The 20,924-nt window shown below is 44.1% G+C and overlaps 2 protein-coding genes and 1 long non-coding RNA gene across 7 annotated transcripts in view; 2 read left to right on the top strand and 1 right to left on the bottom strand.

The window, feature by feature from the left end:
• The window catches only part of ect2 (epithelial cell transforming 2), a 33,028-nt gene extending 25,808 nt beyond the window's left edge, over positions 1-7,220 (top strand). For 2 of the 4 annotated variants that reach the window (XM_048253464.1, XM_048253462.1), the window contains 4 exons: positions 1,117-1,224; positions 1,712-1,849; positions 4,179-4,476; positions 6,257-6,345. In XM_048253464.1, the coding sequence (XP_048109421.1) occupies positions 1,117-1,224; positions 1,712-1,849; positions 4,179-4,469 (537 nt within the window). In that variant the 3' untranslated portion in view covers positions 4,470-4,476; positions 6,257-6,345. Of the gene's footprint in view, positions 1-1,116; positions 1,225-1,711; positions 1,850-4,178; positions 4,477-6,256 lie in introns of all 4 variants that reach the window. The other 2 variants (XM_048253465.1, XM_048253463.1) reach the window with 1 other exon arrangement.
• Positions 7,221-9,035: 1,815 nt separating this feature from the next.
• The window catches only part of LOC125300006, a 36,038-nt gene continuing 24,149 nt past the window's right edge, over positions 9,036-20,924 (top strand). Inside the window, exon 1 of the long non-coding RNA XR_007194497.1 lies at positions 9,036-9,104. This is a non-coding gene — a long non-coding RNA (uncharacterized LOC125300006). The remainder of the gene's footprint in view (positions 9,105-20,924) is intronic.
• The window catches only part of LOC125300005 (spermatogenesis-associated protein 16-like), a 47,867-nt gene continuing 44,180 nt past the window's right edge, over positions 17,238-20,924 (bottom strand). For both annotated transcript variants that reach the window (XM_048251469.1, XM_048251470.1), the window contains one exon: positions 17,238-17,712. In XM_048251469.1, coding sequence (XP_048107426.1) covers positions 17,422-17,712 — 291 coding nt within the window. In that variant the 3' untranslated portion in view covers positions 17,238-17,421. The remainder of the gene's footprint in view (positions 17,713-20,924) is intronic.

The raw sequence follows: 20,924 nt of genomic DNA, 5'->3' as shown, positions 1-20,924 counted from the left end.
TGCACACTATGTTCTCTCTCCCTGTCTCTCTCACTCTCTCTCTCTCTCATTCACACGCACACACATTTTCTTAGGTACTAGGGCACATTTGCACTGTCACACATACACACACACAACCCTAAAGTTGATAAGGACAACTGCAAATGGAATTATTTATTTCATTGGCACACCAGCCCTTTATTTCATTTTATTTATTTATTTTTATTATTAGGCCTTCAAATTACCACGATGTGCAGTGCTAGGGTCTCTTTTTTGCCCACTTTAATCCTATTAGATTGTCTGCTGTGCTTTAGCCTGGAAGACAGATTAATGTAATTAGAGGTGGAATTGAACTTGAACTTTACACTTCAGACAAAGATGGCATTATCGGACCCCGAGGCACAGCCCGCGGAGCCCAAAGCAGAACATGCATGTGTAATTGGCTCCCTGCGCTCAGGCAGATATATACGTCTCGCCCCGTCATAATTAGCATCAGGCCCTCCGTCTGCTGCCCATACACCTGCAGCTGCATGGAGGGTTGCCACTAGGTGGCGATGTTTGACTCTGTTATGTACCAAAGTCTTCTCTAGTGGTTGCATTGGCTGTGTCAGTTTCTGTTGTTCTCTTGTGCCTGCTTGCTCTTTTGCCATCTCTCTCTCTCTCTCTCTCTCCTTCCCTTCTGTCTGTCTGTTACCCTGTCTGTCTTCCCTTGTCCCTTTACCTCTCTCTGTCCTTTTTCTTTCTATCTATGTCCTTTTTCTATCCCTCTCACACTCTCACTGTTTCCATCTCTCCTCCTTTTTTTTCTTTCTGTGGTTTTTTTTCTGTCTCTTTCTCTCTCTCTGCCCTTTTCTCCCTTGTGTTCATTCGCTCTCCCTCTGTCCCCCTCTCCCTCCCTCCCTCTCTTTCTCTCTTTCTCTCTCTCTCTCTATATATATATATATATATATATATATATATATATATATATATATATATATATATATATATATATATATATCTGAATGTCAATGAACCGTGGGGCTGATTGTGAAAGCCGGACGGCGGCTCCTTCAACTCTCTCCCTGCGTTTTGACAGCTAAGCAGAAAGAGGCCCCGCGCCGACTTATTTATTTATTTCCTGTCCGTCTCCACCAGGAGGACCTCATCCAGTGCACCGATCCCGACTCCCTCCAAGTAAGCACCAAAGATATGGACAGCACACTGAGCAGAGCCTCCAGGGCCATCAAGAAGACATCAAAGAAGGTGGATGTGTGTGGGTGTGGGAAGGCGTGTATACTCTATGGGTTTGATCTGTCTGTGTGTGTGTGTGTGTGTGTGTGTCACTGTTGTGTTTGCTGGCTGTGCCTAAGCTTTGTTGTCTTTGTAGTGTGTGTGTGTGTGTGTCAGATCACACTACCCTCATCCCTGGTCATGTATTCCGTTGGTAATCAGTGTGATGCCTCTGGCTCTCAGATGCCAGCCATCCCAAAGCCCAGCTCTGGCCCTGTTACTCCCCACAGTTTAAGTTCAGCATTAGACCTCAGATCAGATGTGGAAGGACACGAGATGCTCTCGTATGAAGGATATTTAGCCTGAATGTGCATTGTGATGTATGTCATAGAACTGTTGAACCAGTACGCCAGCGTCATGTCTCAGTGTTGGCGGGTGCTTCCCTGTCTAATTGATTGACACTTTGTGTGTGTGTGTGTGTGTGTGTGTGTGTGTATGTATGTCTGCCTGCGCATGCAAGGTCACCCGGGCCTTCTCCCTGACCAAGACCCCCAAGCGTGTGATCCAGAGGGCCTTCATGGTCAGCAGCACTCCAGACAAGAGTCCCGGCCTGGCGTCCGAACACATGAGCCGTGCCGGGAGCACCTCCACCCTGGCTGTAGGTTCCCTCTCTATCACTCTCCATCTGTCCGTTTCCACACTGCTCAGTGTCCGCCAAATCAGACTTTACTTCACAAGGTGCTGGAACAGGTTGCCGTTGTCTCCAATTTGAAGCTGAAAGTATACTGCTATAGACACCGTGCACAATTTTCCTCATAAGCAAAGTCTGTGCAGACTAATCATTTAGCAGATGCTTTCATGCAAAGCAACCTGCAGTACAGGTGCATATTTCCATTAGTATGTTTGCTCCCTGGGAATGAAAGTGCAGAAGATTCGCTAATAAAATGAGAAATTTCTTTATTTCATGCTTCAGCGAATCATAGCTGATTAGACGACCAGCAACACTGTTTTAAAGTAGACGGTGATTGCTATTAGATAGAGTAAGTGGTCATAATGGGGCAGAGAAAACTATAAACGTATAAAAAAAAAAATATAATAAGAGATATTATGTCAGACACTGATTGAGTGATTGAGCTTGAGCACTGAGAAACAGCAACAGCAAAATGAGTAAACATTAGAGACCCAAATGCACACATCTGTGTCCACTTTGTGTGAAGTCGTGTCCACTGATTAATGCCTGGGTCCTCACAGCAGTGTTTTAACTTTTAAAGGAGAGATAAGAAACACTGTTTGTGAAATGTTGGGCTTTCATGTCTTTCATGCCTTTTTACTTTATTTTTTCTTTTTTTTTGGCTATGTCATTTTGTTTTTACAGAACTAGCTATTGTAGTTGGTTGTAGAAGCATATTCACTTTCTGACAGCAAAAACATCTCACAGTGAGGTAGAATTGTCTTTAGATGGGGGAAAACAAGGTTGCTGTGATTTTTCGAACAGTGATGATGATAAATGCGAGACTGTTTAGAGAGAGAGAGAGAGAGAGGACCTCCTTGAAATCCTCTTTTCCTCTAGTGTTGAAAATGCAATGGGGCCTGCTATATTTTCTACATCAGTACTTAAGTATATGCACAGAGAAGTGTCCTTGAATACTTTGTAGGTGTTAAGGTATTTAAAGATTTGATGACTTGGTATGTTTGTTTCAAGTAGGCACATGTATTCTTCCATAATGGCACAGTACATTAGTAGTTGTGCAGAAGTTTTGTCCATTTCTAGTTCTTGTGCTTGAATGGTGATCTCAAAAAGAGTTTATGTCCTCTTAATTTTAGTTTCTTAAGATAATTCAAGAAGCATAGTTTTTGTCTTTGCCTTTGAAAAACCTTTTATCCCTTACATTGTCTGGCGTTTCTGTAAGGAGTTAACTGGTGTCACTTTATTCAGTCATTGATTTTCCAGGAGTGTTTGTGTCCTTCAGCACCTTGAGATGTGCACTTTCTTCTCAAAAGCCTGCATTTGAAAAGGTTGCTGCAAATGTTCTCCTCTTTTTCTAAGATTGGTGATATGAATCACAAAAATGCTAAATATTTCAGTTACCCTCAATAAAAGGGAGAGTTCTGACCTGGTCCTACATGCCATAGGGGTGGTCACATTCTCTCAGGGTTCTCTCAGGGTTCCTACGCAGTATGGAAAACCTGGAAAAGTATGGAATTTGATTTTAGTTATTTCCAGTCTGGATAAGTATGGAAAAAATAAACAAGAGTAAGGAGAAATATTTGTGTTTCCCGACTATTGCATCTACAGTACTAATCACTTCACTCAACATACAATTATATGGGGGTCCTCAGAAAAAAAATTCTCCCACAAGGGGACCCTGGTACCAAAACCAAATCGAGAACCCCTGTTCTATGCAAGTGCCCTACACCATTGTGCACTGGTATGTTTGCGTAGCTGTGCTATTTTCGGCTGAAACACTGGTAGACTTTTTTGATTTTGTAAAAGATACCAAGACATGGGTACTGCATTATCTGATAAACTGTAATTGCAAACAAATAATATTGTTTATGGTGATTTCTGAGGCCTCTGCCAGCAGTGCACTAGTGTCCAACATATGTAGGCTATGCTTGTATCTACAGAGAACTAAAAATGTGAGTGCACCTTCCAACACAGCACTTCCCCCAACGAAAAAAATTATCCAAGGGCTACCAAGTTAATAATAAACATTATTATACAGCTCTTCACAATGCTAGTAGAACGCTCCATTGACATAGAATATGGTCCAAAAAATGTACTGAGAAGTTTGAAAATTTGAGTATGGAAAAAGTATGGAATTTTGAAATGAAAAATGTGTAGGAACCCTGGTCTCTCCTTTCTCTCTCTTCCGCTTGCTTGCTCTTGATCTTGTTTTTTTATTTTTTTTTTTTTTGCTCTTCCCTGCTCTTGTACTTATTCTCTCTATCTCTTGCTGTCTCTCATGACCCTGCGCTGCTTTTAGATGGCGCGCTCAGCCTCCACGTTCAGCCTCAACGGCCCCACCAAGAACGCGGTGGTGCAGCGCTCCAACTCTCTGGACCACCCCCTTCGCCCCCGCGGCGTGCCGGTCTGCGTGCGCACGCCCAGCAGTCCCGAAAACACCGCCCCTGAACCCCCCAATCAAGCAGAGCCCGGGCCTCGCTCGCCCACCCCAGCCTACCGCACAGCGGCCCTGACCCCAGTGTCCCCTCTGAGTGTGTGTCGGGACCTGCAGGTGCCCAGGCCCCCGGGCCGCAGGGAGACCCTCCTGTAGACACGACGTGAGCACAACACACCTCTCTCTCCCTCTCCCATTACGCTCTCCTGTTCTCTGTCTGGCTTCCAGTCTGCCTCGTGTGTGTGTCTGTCTGTGTGCGTGCGCTCTTATAATCCGTAGACCCATATTTACAATAGCGGGCATAATGATGGCACTGTCTCTAACTCCTTCTGGCTGGGCTCTGTTGGCACACACGTGGTGTATCTCCATCTTCATTACTGGCATATGGGCTACTAATACTAAGGGCAAATGCCAGTGCCCCCACTGCACAGTGTGTGTTTTAACCCTGTGCAGTGGACAAAGCAATGAAGCGGCCTTCACTGTCTGTCATCCCCAGCTTTGGCCTTGCGCCAGCTAATCTACAGCACCTACAGCAATGAACATTGTGCTGGCGATTTAATCATTCTACAGCTAATTTAATCCAATAAAGCCGCATCCGTCTGCCAAATGCAGCTTCAACGAAACGTTGGAATGCGGGCGACCGTGATAGTGGGAATTTATTGTGGCGCATTTGAGCCAAGCTGGGCTTTTGGGGTTTATCGTTCTTGTCGCTTGCCAGCTGGATTGATAAACAGTACAAGGGATTGTAAGTGCTGATGCACTTTTTCATAAGTCTCAGTAACCTGACTCGGGTCCCCTTTACACCTGGCATTAACGTGTATCAGGAGAGGATCCTGATGCAACTAGCATAGATTACAACTTGCATTAAATTTGCCGCTAACCCGACCAGATACAGATCCGATAGCATCTCTACAAAAAGAAAAATCGCCAATCAAAGGATTGGTGTAGCTTTGACATGGTGTGTTGTTGGATTTTATCCGTTTTAAAATGTAAGTAACTTTCAAATATGATCCATGATTATCCTTAAATGCCATGACTGGTGCCTGTTATTCCAGAGGTTAGAATATGTCTGCACAGGAAGGAGGACTCGGGAGATTCAACAATGGAAAATGACATTGCTCAACAGGGCTCAGAAAATGCATGGCTACAGACGACATTAGCATTGACAGAATCTTTTCCTGTCCACTTCCCCATTTAGATTCAGTGATCACACGACCTCCCAATTACAATACATCCATCCTTCCCGCCACATCCGCCTGGTCTGAGGTGCTGTGTGTCTCGTTAATGCAAGTGGTAAAGGGCCCCCGTGTGATTCACCTGCCGGTGGTGCCACTGGTCATTAAGGGGAACTAACCGATGGTGGGCACACCAACTGAAGTCGCACGAGTGGTGGTGGATTGAAATGGCTTCTTACTTCAGGTCCCCCCATCTCACCCTGTGGTGTTCAAGCAGGCTTTCGGATCTGCCACTACTGGCCACATTCCGCTTTTGACTGTGCTCGAGGGCAAAGCATGGTCAAGTGTCTGTGCATTGTTCTCCGGCAGTAACCTTGTGCCACAACCAAAAATCACCTTATATTTATGTAAGTCCTTTTATGTGCACCTCTCAATTTAGTCTCTGACTCATCTTGTTATTAAGAGCTGTTGGGAGAGAAGGTGAAAGGATGGGCTTTGACATGTATGAAATTGCTAAATTGATAGACAGGCTTGCTCTGTAATCGGTTGTCCTTGTAAATGGTGGAATGGCCATTAACATTAGGCCTAGAGATTTAATTCCTTGTGGTGCACATAAAAGAATCTTTTCCATCATCCCAAAAGCACTTATTTGCTGTCTCCCATGGCTATTAAATTTAGTTAAATTTAATGAAGCCAAACTTCAGAGACCTGTGTTTATGCATCATTGTTGCTTTTTGTTTTAATTCATGTCCAACCTTCCTCCTCTAGGCTGTCCACTCTCCATCTATGGTGAACTTGCATTCCATGTTTGAGAGGAAGTACCACACCTTCAGCCGCTCGTCAACACACCTCATTTAATACTACTTGCCTGGATTCCAGTGGGTCCTTAAGCTCTAAGAAAGTACTTACCATTAACTAATCCTCAGAGGTACAGCAAATATCTTCCACACTTTCAAGTGTATCTTAACAAAAGCTTGGACAAATATTGTCTGGCTTAAAACATGAAGGATAATTTTTGTGCATTTGTTTCACTTATCTGTTATTAAACGTTTCAGGCACATTTAATTAACACGCATAGATATGCAGTAACTGACCAATTGATATATTTTGTCTTCATAGAGGGATGTAGTGGTTTTCCTTAATTATTAACAAATGAAAGTATTCATAACATTTAATGGGAACAAGCCTGTTGGTTTCGGTTACCTTATCTTTCAGCTTTTATAAAGCTATTATGTATTTTACTTTTATTACCAGTGATCAGGATTAGGGGGAAATGAGTCACTCAAGAATAGGCATTCATTCATTCGTTTTGTGTATGTTTTAAACCTGATTTTATGTTTGTTTTATGTCTATTTGAGTTTGTTTTATGTCTATTGTTTATGTGTCTTTTGTGTAGCCTTACATATTTATACATCAAAATCATTTATATAAATAGCCTATTTGAATGTTCCTCAGCAGTCCTCTTTTTCTATTTATGTAGTATGCGTGTGTATTCCTTTGTTTTTGTTTTTCTCTTTGTGCTCTCAGTGGCTCTACACTATATTTGCTGTCAACCCTTCTTATCTTTATCCTTTTTCTCTAAAGAAAATATGAGCAGGGTTCATTCCTGTAAATCAATGCAAGTCACACACGCACACACAGGGCTGTGACTTAAAGATAATGACTTTCTACTTTTAAATATGATTTCACTTGCTTTATTTCAATAAAAGAAGCAAAACTCAATTAGTCATTATTACCAGTGTGTTCATTTGTCTTCCTTAAATGTACATCTAGATTTTGAAAGATAAAACAATTAGACTGCTTTTGAACAGTGTACCCAATTTAAAACATTTTTAAATGTTGTCCTTTTACTACTGTACTATCTTGCAAAAGTGCGGCCAAATATTGCCATTTAGGCCCAACTTTGTTTCTCAAGTTGTACATTTCTGCTTTGTTTTCCGAGGCTGGTTAATGCCATATACATGTCGATGTTTGATTCTCAGTAGAATATTGAATCAAATTCAGTCAATTTCATGGCCACTTTAAATTGGCCAATACTCATGAAACTCATTCAATAAAATCAATGTTCATCTCCACAAATGTTACTGAAAGTTCAAACCAATGGAGCACAAGAGAGAGCGAGCAGTGTTCTCCAAAAGAGGATACTTAATGTCAGTCTTTTCCATTAACCATTGTTCCCACACTGAGGCCAAGAACTTACATGGGTCATTGTGTCCTCTATTCAACATAGCAAATGTTCTTAAATGAGGCAACGCACACAAAGGATAAATGGCTGACTAAGGCGTCGGGGCAGCTTGGACTTGCATGTAAGGATGTAGCATTGTATGAAAGGTTGAACTCTACTGTGTCTACTGGTGCTAAGTTGATGGCAGGCACAATTGCTCCTATCTTCACCCCGTTAAAAAAAAAAATCACCCAACAGAATCAGAAGCCTGCGTTGTCCTCATATTTGCCTCTTGTTAAAAAGCAGATAGAGAGGCCTCTGCAAGCTTCAGTGGAAGATTCCAGAGTTCAATGCGGCAATATATCAGCATCTGAGCTGATGTTGTATGCCTAAATATCTCTGACTCGGTGAATAGAATTCCCTTTTGTTGAAAGAGCGATGGATTGCTGGTTTAATGGTGTTGGGTCATGGGGATAGCCTACTGTGGGCCTGATCATAGATGACTAGATTTCAGAGCGTGCTTCTACAAAGATAAGATGCCAAGTTTAAAGGCTGAAATCAATGACCCTCCCCACTGACCGTTTGAAAATGGCTGTTTCCACCGAAGTGTTTCAAACCTATTTAGATGATATAAGTTTACAAAATATAAATAGTTGTCCCAAAGTATTGTATCATGTTAGAGTATGGTAGCATGTAAAGATGGAGCCAAACTGAGTTAAATTAATCACTGATAGCACCCCTGTACTTCCCTGGTGTATGTCACTCCTTAGCACCGGTCTCATACTGTATGGATCCTCAAGGTTTATTGGGGTGAAGTACAAAAAACAAGGTTGGTGGATGTGGTGTTTAAACTTTTGTTTTACTGTCCAAATCAGAGGCTTCAGTGCTGTTTGTTGGTTTGGATAAAAATGTTAGCCTCTGCATATGCTGAGCCCTCAACCTTGCACCAAAACACCCACCCATTGTCAGAGCAGCTTTTAAGCTTTTGGCTAAATTCAACAAACCCCATGAAGTGCATGTTAATTGCAAATGCTAACCTCTCCCATGCAGGTTGGCAACCAGGAACAGGTGCCAAATGCTACAAGTTCAATGTCTGTCGGTTCATGCTGCTGTTCTCATTAAATACGTGTCTTCCCTGTGGCATGACTAGCAATGCTTGTTAGCAGTGGCGGTGCATACTCTGAAAAGCAAGCAGAGTGGCTTGCTTTCAACTGCCTGCCACTGCATACAAAGCTGCACTCTAATGTTATTTACTTTTAGGGAATCATTAATGAACAGGAGACGGGTGGAAGGTCAACTATGGACAGCTGATGGTACCAGAGAAGAGGGGGGTGCTGTGCACACTACATGACTGCCTGTTGTAGGATTTCCGCTGATGTGGAGGTGCTGTTTTTACCATGAGCCTGATAATGTTTCACTTCACTGGAAAGATTGTTCAAGGGTGTCAAAAAGGTAAGAATTGTACATTGTGTAATCAACAGACATGGCAATACGTTTTTTTAAAGTAAATGTTTTAAATAGTTCAAATTTGAACATAGATTATATGTTTGTAACTTTTAGTATCACTGTTGCTGCATAATTTTTGTTTAATTTAATTTTGGCCACAGAAGAGAGCCAATGAAGAGTCACTAACAAAAGAGTTAGGCCTACATCAACTTACACGGATACCAGTAGTGCTACTGCGTTCTGAATAATCTGTGATGGTGACACTACACAACTTTATGCATTGCAAATTCAGTTTGGACAGAACCAATGTCTGCACAAGGATTGTGTGGTATATTGTGTTAGATGCAGTCTGATCATCCAAATATTGCATAGTATAAATCGCCCTGACTTTGTGACTGAGGCTACATGCTCAGAGAAATGTCAGTCATCAATTGTGACCCCCAAGTTACGTGTTTTAGCAGGGGTCAGTTAAGATGAGCCCAGCTGGATGCTGATCTTTTGAAGAATAGCATAGCGGGGAATACCAGAAGGTCAGTTTTGGGGAGATTAAACTCAAGGTGTCGATCTTTCATCCAGACTAAAATATTCCTGAGGTATGCAGAAATCCAAGCAGAATTTGTAGTCATCAGGTGGGAAAGATGGATAAAGCTGAGTATCATCAGCATAACATGGACAACAAATTCATGGAACCGAATGATCTCACTACTTGAAGAACAGAAGTGGCCCAAGTACTGATCCCTGAGGTATACCTATGGTCATGAGACTTTAATACCTTTAATACTTTGCCAAGACACACTGAATGAATGTCCTTTGAGGTAGGATGCAACCCAATTAAGAGCCTTCTCAGAAGTTAACTGTGTCAAAGGCTGCGGAAAACTGATTACCTTAGCTACTTTCAATGCTTCAGACAAAGAAGAGCAGATTTGATAGAATGACCATTCTTGAAACCAGACTGCTTCTCAAGAACCTTTGACAAGAAGGGAGACAGCTGAATTGAGTGTACTTCTCTTGAGCAAAGGTGTAACCCGACTCCAGAATTGAGTGATAAATTAATAATCCGTGACCGTCGGTTAAATTCAAAAAAGAAAATAAAAATATTGGCTCCTGGAAAGGATGGAAAGTAAATCACAGAGGACCAATTGGGAAAGAGATTTCACCGCAAGCCTACTATTGCAGCTCTACACACCTTTATTGCACTTCAAAACACAGAGAACTTTACCTCCGGGTCACAAATTATTCAGAGCTCAAAGAGCAGATGCGTATTTACATAAACCTGTGTTCTGCATGGTACATTAACCCCCACTGCGAAAGCCCATTTCTTGGCGAGGTATTCATTACCTCGTGCTTGTGGATGTAAATTTTCAGTGCCGGCCCACAGTTATGATTAACGAGGGGGCTGCCACTTGATTTGAGGGTGTTTGCGCCCGTGGATATCGGCCCCTTTATAAAAGAATTTCCCTCTCCATCTGGAGGGGTGGCGTTGAGATCTGCAGCATGCTGGAAACTCAGGAAGGAGGAGGAGGAGTGGTCCGCCAAGTGGCATAGTTTTTAGGGAACTAATGGTACATGCCTTCTAACTGACAGAGTTAGCATGGATCCACCCACAGGGCTGGTAATGGATGAAATGATGTACACTCTGATGAATAACCACTCTCTCTGTGGCTGAGGGCCAAATGTGTTGCGACGCTATGGAAGCTTCAGAGTACACCGTACATACACAGTTGTTTGTAGCAGCATAGGATCATTACAGCGTTCCTCATTAGAATGCTGGGGTGTCCTTTGCACATAAAGACACAAATGATTTATTGATGATGTAATCCTGGTGAGCTCAACAAGTCCCCTTTGAAGATCTCACCACGGGTGATTATCTGAAAGCGATAATGGAATGGACCAGGCCAGAGGACGCCATGGTGCTCGGAGTAGGGGGAGGGATGGAGGCGTGAGCAGGAGTGTGGCATAAGTGGCCCTGGCTTGCAGTCTCGCTCTCAAGACAGACTGATGCCTCCAGACATTTTGCCCTAATCTTCAACAGCATCCAATCTATAACTGCTAAATTTCTTGCTGGCCTCACATTCCAGTCCTATTCTATGCTATGATTGCCTCTTGGAAAAATTCCATGGTAATTTGAAGTGTTTTCTGTGCTCAAAAGACACTGATTGTCCCCAAATGAGTTTGCACCACATTAACTTTCCCGAATTGGCCTCTTATCATCTTCACTCAAAAGTGAATGCAACAACAATAGTCAGCATTGCTCCTCTCAAACAATGAACTTGTCCTCCGTGGCTCCTACTCTCTGTTAAACGGCACCAATTAAATATATTTTTAAAACAGTCAGTTCTGTCTTGACGGCCATTAAAAGCAACAGCCTCTTGCATTCAGTCAGTCGCACAGACATCCCACCCATGTCTGGAGACTGACTGTCGTACAGATCTCTTTGATAGATCTGAGAGATGTGGTGACTGCCTAACAGCGTCAGCTCAAAGCTCAGTAGCATGCCTAGTGCAGTGAACATGTCTGCAGATGATCCTTGACAAATGTGTTATAAATACCCACTCTTTCTCTTTTACTTTGGGTAACATTGCGCCAACTATTTAAAGACCTGAGAGAGACTCTCCCATACTTGACAGCCCCAGAACAGTTGGAGACAACTCAAATTACAATCATCCTACCTCTTCAGTCTGTGTGCGGATAGGCGCAAAGGCATCACAATCAATTTCACTTTCTTTCGATCGTCCTAAAATATGTTGTCGTACGCAGTGAACTTCCCAGCACACACTGACTTTGTCTTTGTGTTTAGGGGAATAATTATGAAGTGTCACTTGTGTGATGTCGCCGGCCTTTGTGAAAATAAAATAGTTTTTGTCGTGCCAAGGTTTAGTTTTCCACTTAAGTTCTAATGAAGCTAATATGTACAGGAGAGGGCTGATGAAGACTAGGAGACTGCATGAGGAAAAGTATTTAAGAAGTTCAGAGTGTAAAACATAAACGGAAACACAAGCTGCATGATGAGGTCAGTGAAGACAATAGCCTGTGCTTGTTTTATGTCTACGCCTACTATGTATTACAAACTCCATCTGGCCTTTTTCAAATGTATTAACATAGAAAAAAGCCATACAATTACACGTCACATTTAGGTGACAAATTGCTATGCATAGCCCATGTGTTGCAAGGCATGTTGCAGTTGACACAAGCAATTTCTGCTACAAGAAGTAATCAGTGTAGTTGGTTTTGACGTATATAAGACATTTAAAAGCTATTTCGTTGTGATTCTGGCCATGACCCCAGCAAGCTTAGAGCAACAGTGGGATAGGAAAAGGGGAAAAGATGGTAAAATGGGTCGGCTTTCACTGCACAGCCCTCATCACATTTCTTAAACACAATTTGTGTAAGGATTCTTCTGTGCGTTCAAATAAGTTTTGATTTACTGAGGAAACTATTCTGCCTCAGTGGGCTGAAATGGGAAATGAGCAGATCCATCACTGATCAACCAAGGACAAGACATCTCCATTTTATCTAAGGGGTCCACCAATAGCTCGTCATACGTTTTATTTTAATAAAACATGTTCACTTTCAAAATGTTTACACTGAAAACGGCCACAGAGCCAACACAACATGATGTGAGATCTCTGATCAGAATAGTTCCTTCAGCTAAAATGTAATAATGTTGTTCATAATTTGGCTTAGTTTTTCTGTTTCACTGATAACAATTCACATCAATGTCTGTTGTTGGATAACAGTGGTGATGCATAATAATTGGAGAAACATCATCAATACTTACTGATGACTAAAACTTGAAAGCAATGCGTAATGATGTAACATTGGATTCACTAGTCAGTGTTTTGTTATTTATTTATGTAGTAATCAAACCCTGGGAATGGCAAAATACATGCTCTTATGCATACAGCACTTTTAGTTGACTCTTTTATGGGTTCAATCTTAACCTTCAAGCTAAAATCTAACCAACCTCAAAATGCTTTTGTGTCAATTTCATTAAAGTAAAAAAGAAATAAATTGATTTTTTATTGATATGCTCATCTGTAGGCTTAGTAATGACAAGTGTTGTCTGCATAAGTTCATGACCAAGTGTGTTTTCACCTACATTGACATCACATTGTCTGATAAAGTTCCCTGCCTGTCTGGGATGACTTTATATCAAATACACACATCCAGATTTTCTTTTTTGCCCTTGTCGACAGAATTGAGCTTTGAGCTTCTGCAAGCATTTCCTGGTTATCAGGGGCCTGTTATCTGCAATTTAGGGAGGGCTCAATGCCAGTCATTTCAATGCCAATGGGAATCCCTACTGAGTCAATGAGGCTGTTCTGAGTCTATTAGATTGGGGGTTCTCTCCGCTCTGCTCATGTCCCAACAGCACCTTTCGCACCGAGCGGAGAGAGTTTACTTATCCAGCATTGCGTTTAGAGCCTGCGGAGAGGGTGAGAGTTGAACCAAACTGGGCCGGATTATCCCCTGAACACTGTTTTCACAGTTGTTGTTGCTCAGTTTAACCTGCCTCAGTGGTTGTTGCTGTAGTGAGGGAAACATGGAAAAAGATGGAAACACTTACCAGAATCGTGCTCCTGGGGAACCAGGACTTTTAAAAGCAATGCTTCACTTTATGCTTAATGGAAAAAGTTATAAAGATTTAAAGGGTGTAATTGCTTGTTGTGTAAATCTCTTCAGGGGGACACTTTTTGGATTTTCAAGAACTTAATGGAAAAACTGATTATAAACCATTTTGTACACTTTGTACTATATCATTTGCATGTTCTAGGCCTACTCCATGTTGAAGTTTTGGACAGTCTGTAGGTTGTCAGATGACCTGCTCCTGAGTCCTGTCACCTATCAAAGCCTTTGTTCAATGAAAGTAAAGATGAACTCTTTCAGTGTTTTAGTTGTGTGTACTTTTTTTACCACTCCCTGATGTAGGTGTACATAAATTAAATATTCTGTCAAACCATCTTTCCATAGACCATATCTTGATTACTTTTCAGTCTCAGAGAACCCAGTGACTTTCTTGCATATTTGATTAAACTATGTACACCATTAGGCCTGTTGTCGTTTATACTTTAATTAAGCAGCATTGCTTTTATTTTATTTTCTTTCATCTATGATAGCTATTATATTTATTTTTCTTTCATTCCTTACTTTCCCTTTATCCCCATTTCCAGAGCCATTGCTTTTATAAATGTTAATGTTTTCTATGTATTCTTTCAATTAACTTTATCAATGAAGTTTGCTATTCAAATGATTTACCATGTTGTTCCTAGCGACAACCATATGCAGCATTTGGAAAGCCAAGTCTCTATAATTTATGCACCCACGGGCAAAGGCGTCGAGATTGAAATCTTGCTTTAATGACTATGTAAATCTTGCCACAACATTCCAGGCATGGGGATATGAGGCGGGCTTGGATCTGCCCGTTTTGGCGCGCTGATCTGGAGTGGCAGTTGGTCTCTGGGACTCGTGTGGGAGGAGAGAGCCCCACACTTTGAGGTGGCTGATTCCCATGACGTAGTACGTTCCACATCTTGATCAGACCGCGTGGCTGTGACTCGAATAGTGCTGCGAACATGGCAGATGAGCTGTTTGCCCGTGCGTTCCCCAAGGCCCAGAGCAAACAGTTCATCTCTGTCTTCTGTGCTTTCCACAGAACCGCAGCTTTGAGCACGTAGTCTGTCAGCCGTGCGCTCCGTGTCTGGCTGACGTGTGTATTTGCTAGTCAAATACATTTGGTTGCCACACCCCCCTCCTTCACACACTCATCCTCTCTTTTCCTCACCTTTTACAGTGATTTTTTGTTTCCTTGTTGTCATGGAATTCTGCGCACCCACTTTGCCTTTTCGTATACTCATTTTGCTTCGAAATGATAGTATACGATATCTGCCTCCAGAGGCAAAATGGCATTTCAAAAAAACGCTTTTGTGTGAAGTCCTGATCTGTTCTCAAAGTGGGGCAAATTCTCTCCTGTCTATTGTGAATGAATTCTTTAGCATTTTCATTCCTACATCGGCCTATGTTTTTCGCTCCTGGCATTTGTAAAACGAGGTGAAACGGCAACAACAAAAAAAAGGTTCAGGGGAAAAAAATGAGAGGTGAGTTAGGATACCTGGCTGGTTGCTAAGCTCTCACCACTCCTACCTGGCTTGATTTAATCATGGGTCGATTTTCTGTTGGGGCATCCAAGTCGTGAAATGGCTTTCATTTTGGGGTAAACTCAGAAGCTGGCGCCGGAGCATTCAGGCTTATGTTGGCCGTCTCCACTAATGGCTCTCTAAACTGTGTGGCCTGTCACCCTTGGCAAGATTATTGAGTCAGTGGTCACAAGAGCATCTGTGATTTTTTTTGATTTACTGTCCGGTCTTCACAGTAGTTTTCTCATCCATGCAAGACCACTGGTGGTAGAAATAGCCTTCTAAGACTATAGATTCTCTCTTGGTATACAATACGTAAACGTATCACAGCAGACTTCATAATGTTTAAATTCCACTTGAACAAAATCTTGCAAGCTCCATGACAAGTGAAGGTGCTCAAAATTGAGAGCGATCTTCAGAACGCTTAGTTCCACGTCAGTCACGGGGGTAACCTAATATGGACCTCATGCCCAAAGCGAGAAGAGAAGATCAATGCCCGCTAAAAAGAGCTAATTAACACTGCACACAGATTTACATTGTCATTTTGTTTTGTTAAAAACACCCATCCAATTCTCCCTTAAAAGCATTGTAGCTTATGTGAGGCCCCAAATGTCCTCTCATGCATGAATTCATTGTATGTGTAAGTAGGGATTATAATAATTGTTTACCAATTACAAAACACCAGGGGCATAATTAATCTCTACAAGATGCCAATACAGTACAATGCAAATGTTTTCTTTATCTGACCATTCGATACATGCCATTAATTTATGCTGCGTACAAATAAATGTCTCCTCCACTAATTGCTGACCATGAGCAATGTGGCTTGTTCATTTTCGACACAAGTGTCACTAGGATCTTGCTGAGGGTGTGCTGCACAGCTGCTTGGCCAAAGAGAAGTATCATGACAAGTCCAGTCTATCAGGACTTGCAAGCTCAAACCTATTTGAGAGTCCAGCTTGTCTGTATGTATGTACAGCATGCAAGTGTGTGTGTGTGGAGAGGTGATGGCAGAGCAGTGGGAGTTGTGTATTATTTAGCAGTATTGGGAGAATGTGCTTGTCGATACTGCTGAATGCCGGTGATTGGCTTCCCCGAAGGGACCCTGGGTGTTTGAAGCCGGCAGCACCGGGGTGATCGATGCGGCTGGCCGGTGTGAGAGTGACGCGGGGCTCTGCCGATTCTGTTTACTCGCAGGGTTTGCACTGGCCAAATCAATCGAGCCGAACTGCACAATCTGCATTACCATGATCGTGTTACTAGAGACTGTTAAGATGGTAATAACAGCCGGAGAGGTGGGTGTTTGCAAACACAATCTGTGAGCAGTTTCAACTTAACTGAGGGGGTTAGTGTCTGGTGTTTGTTTGTGTGTGTGTGTGTGTGTGTGTATGTGTCTGTGTGTGCGTGCATGCCTTTGCAAATTTAACTGCACAGTGGTCTTAGCTTAAAGCAGGCCTGGTTGGTTGGGTAAGCATGCGTATGTAAACAGTTTGTTCTCCAAACCAGCTGTTCACACATGATTATCATCACTTGATTTCATCTGAGATCCGTTTGCTCCCATTCCAGGCGTTCTCTCCGTGCCACAGAAATAATTCCGACTGCATTTTTGGTCTCCCCGTCGAGCTCACCGAGCAAGAGGAATACATTAGCACAACTATGCAGTGGAGCGATATGGATTTTTCTGTTTGCAGGCCCCCACGTTAGTCCGCTTTATATTAGCGTCTGCATGAACAGGCATAAATGAGGATGCACTCGCATGAACACATTTTGTTTATGCAAAAAAATACACTCCCATCCAGCCCAGCCCAGCCCCACCCCACCTCCACGCCACCCCTCCTCTACAGCACTGAAAGCTTCCAGGTCTTTCATCTCCAGCTCTGCACTAAGGGAAGACACAAACACTCTCTCTCCCACACACCCACACACACACACACACACACACACACAAGCTGTGTCTAACAAGTAAACAAGGGAGGAGTGTTAAAAAAGGGCTCCTAAATCAGAGTGAAGGCAAGGCTGGCGAGTCCATTTATTTCTGTCCGCTGAGAGTAATGGACGAGGGGAGAAGAGGCTGCTGGAGATGAGTGTTTGCAGAGGGGGTGAGGGGAGGAGAGGAGAGGAGAGGAGGCCAGCAGAGCCACTGCCTGCTGCTTGTGTGTGTTTGTGTGTGTGTGTGTGAGTGGGGGGGCTTATTCTTGTGAGGGCTGGCTAGCACTAGTGCTGTCAGGGCCACCAGGGCTAGGGACGGCGTCTCTGGCTTCTGGTTCCGCTGAGGGAGGATCCTGAGGGCCAGGGGAGGCTGGTTGGTCTGGAGGAGGTGGAGGAGGTGTGGAGGAGGAAGAGGAGGCTTTGAGTGCGACCTGCTGCTCCTTCCTGGCTTGGCGTCTCTGGCGGGCCTTCTGCCTGCGGCTGGCTCTCAGGGCCTTGCCCCTCAGGTAGGCCTCCTCCAGCTCGTACACCTCATTCTCCAGAGCGCCCACCTGCACACGCACACCGTGAGAGGGAAAACACATTAACACAACCAGTTCAATGTGTGTGCACAGTCGCACACACACAAGCGAGCACACACATAAAGTGTGAAAACACACACAAACCCAAAAAGACACAGAGGAGCTGTGATGAATACTCTAGGTCTGTCAAGACCTTGAGTTTTGGTGTGACTTTTTCCGCCCCCGTTCTCAGAGTGAGTTTATGGATCAGCTGAAGAACCAACCAATTTTTTTGGTGTGTGTCTCGTTCTCAGCTTTGCTCTTTCTGCACATGTGTGTGTGTGTGTGTGTGTGGTCCCCATGCAGCCCCTCCGGGACTTAATTACCTCCTAGAGTGAGGCTGGGCCCTCTCCATTCATTTGTGAGCAGACAGTCGGGTGTGGGAATTTATTGTGCCCGCGTCAGGAGCGGAAGAGCTGAAGAGGAGGAGGCAGCGAGTGAAATATGAAAGCGAATGGACAATGAAGAAATGAATTAAAAAGCCGATTTGAGGGTCAGAGAGGGGGGGGGGGGGTGCAAAAGCAGAGGTCTTGAAGTGCATAGTAGTTTAGAGAGAGAGGTGGGGGGTGCAAAAGCAGAGGTCTTTAAATGCATGGTAGTGTAGAGAGAGAGAGGGAGAGACAGATTTAGGTGATCCAGATTAGCAGAGGCTCAGGTCAGATGGCAACGTCTGTATACCTTGGGGAACTGAATCAAACCCGACAGCGAGAGCTTATTTGTGAGTGTGTGTGTGTGTACAGTATCTCTGTGCGTGTATGAGTATCACATACAGCAAGGCTTTGCACTGGGGAATAGGCTTAACCAGGCTGAGTTTCTGTCTACATAAAACACACATCTGTAAAAGCAAACAGAGACAAGATACACAGACAAACAACACTGCAATATGTACACACACACACACACACACACACACACACATTCAAACCCTTTAGTAGTACTTAATCCAATTGAATTTCAACCTATGGCTCTGCCAAGAAGAGCACCATGCCTTATTATTATCCCCTCTTGGTGTGTGTGTGTGTGAGTGACAGAGAGGGTGCACAAGAGAGAATAAAGCGCTAACACAGAGCAGCCGATCCACCTGACGCCCTGACACCACAGCTGTCACCACACTAATCAAAGGGCGGCGTCTCATCATCGGAGCAAACAGAAGCCTTCAGCAGCGGGGGTGAGGAAGAGCATGTGAGAGCACACGAGATAAGAGGAGCGACCAACCCACTCCCAACACCAGCGCACAAGACCAGCGCCAGCACGCACCATCTCAGTCCAACCCACACCCAACACCAGCACCCAACACCAGCGCCAGCACGCACCGTCTCAGACCAACCCACACCCAACACCAGCACCCAACACCAGCGCCAGCACGCACTGTCTCAGTCCAACCCACACCCAACACCAGCACCCAACACCAGCCAGCGCACACATCTCTCAGTCCAACCCATACCCAACACCAGCACCCAACACCAGCGCCAGCACGCACCGTCTCAGACCAACCCACACCCAACACCAGCACCCAACACCAGCGCCAGCACGCACTGTCTCAGTCCAACCCACACCCAACACCAGCACCCAACACCAGCGCCAGCACGCACCATCTCAGTCCAACCCACACCCAACACCAGCACCCAACACCAGCGCCAGCACGCACCATCTCAGTCCAACCCACTCTGTGACCTTTCAGAGAAACCTTTCAAAGTTTTCTCCGACAGTCTCCGTAATCAATGAACACCCAAGCGCCTGTAGGTCACAGCCTACGGTGCTGGACGCCAGTTTGCTTTTCCTGTGTGTGTGTGTGTGTGCGTGTGTGTGTGTGTGTGTGTGTGCGAGATGTAGGCCCAGACAAGTCTTCGCGGCGCCGTAAAAAGCTCTCACTAGAGAAAGTGGGGTCACGAACAGGATGAACCAGACGTCGGCGTAAATACAGCACTCGGAGCGTGTTTTATTTACAGACTTGCTCCTCGGGCCAGATAAAAAAATATACATAAAATAAGAGCCCAGTCCGGAAACTAGAGGGAGCAGCACAGAGTGCTGTTATTTTTATGTAATGGACTTTTACAGTGGTGACAGCAGCTTCTAATGACTCACCCAAAACAAACAGAGAAATCAATATGTTTGCCAGGCCACAGTATGTCAAAATCGAGTTGTCATCTGTAGGTGTCGGTTAATGCCCTCTTGATTTATGTAAAACAAATAGAGAGCTTGGACGAGCGAAAATGAAGTCTCCACCTCCAATATTTCCACAGGAGCTCGGCTGGGTGGCCCCATAAATAACCAACCTCGTATTGGAAGAAGCTGAGGTGCCACTTGTAGTGAATATGGAGGAAATTGATCAGTGATTATAGTTTAGGTTGTTTGTAGGAGGGCTGGTTTTTAAATGCCTTGAAGGCTTTTTTATGACAAAGACTGAGGCTTATCAGATAGTGACCTTGCGCTACAGTAAATAAATGCTGATTCCTTTCTAACACTGTCTTGTTGAGGGCCATGACGGCATTCACATCTTCACAAACACACCCTGACTCACGCATGCAGTGCTGTGACTGCTGTCACCTCTCCTCACATGTGAACCACCTCTCCACACGCATGGACGCACCGACACACACAACCACCACCTCCCATGCTCCTACACACACTGACTCACAAGCCCTTCCCTGTCCATACACACACACACACACACACGCAAACACACACATCATTGTCTCAAAAACAGAGGCACATCATTCCATGCGCACAAACACACATGCAGTCAAAGCCGAGCTGGCAGGAGCTTTGTGTGTGTGTCTGTGTGTGTCTGTGTGTGTGCGTGCGTGCGTGCGTGCGTGCGTGCGCGTGCATGTGGAGACGAGGAGCGATGAAGTGCGGCGACGGTAGCAGCAGCAGTGCCGCTGTGATGAAGCGCACGTGTTAAGGTGAGAGTGAGCAAGTGCCAAAGAGACAGCCAGACATTTCACTCCCTGTCAGAGCACCGCTTCACCGTAGAGGATAAACACACACACACACACACACACACACAGACTTTCTCTATCTCTCTCGCTCTCACACACACACACACACACACACACACACACACACACACACAGTTCTCCTCTCTCCTGTTAACTGCAAACAAGACAGATTCGCCATAACTTCTCCAGTCTCTTGCCGGGGCCCAGGCGCACACAGTGGATGGGCCTACTGATGGATTTACATCTAATCTGATTTCTAAG

The sequence above is a fragment of the Alosa alosa genome, chromosome 9 (assembly GCF_017589495.1).
Source record: "Alosa alosa isolate M-15738 ecotype Scorff River chromosome 9, AALO_Geno_1.1, whole genome shotgun sequence".
Classification (NCBI taxonomy): Eukaryota; Metazoa; Chordata; class Actinopteri; order Clupeiformes; family Clupeidae; genus Alosa; species Alosa alosa.
This window is presented reverse-complemented; position numbering and strand designations above follow the sequence as displayed.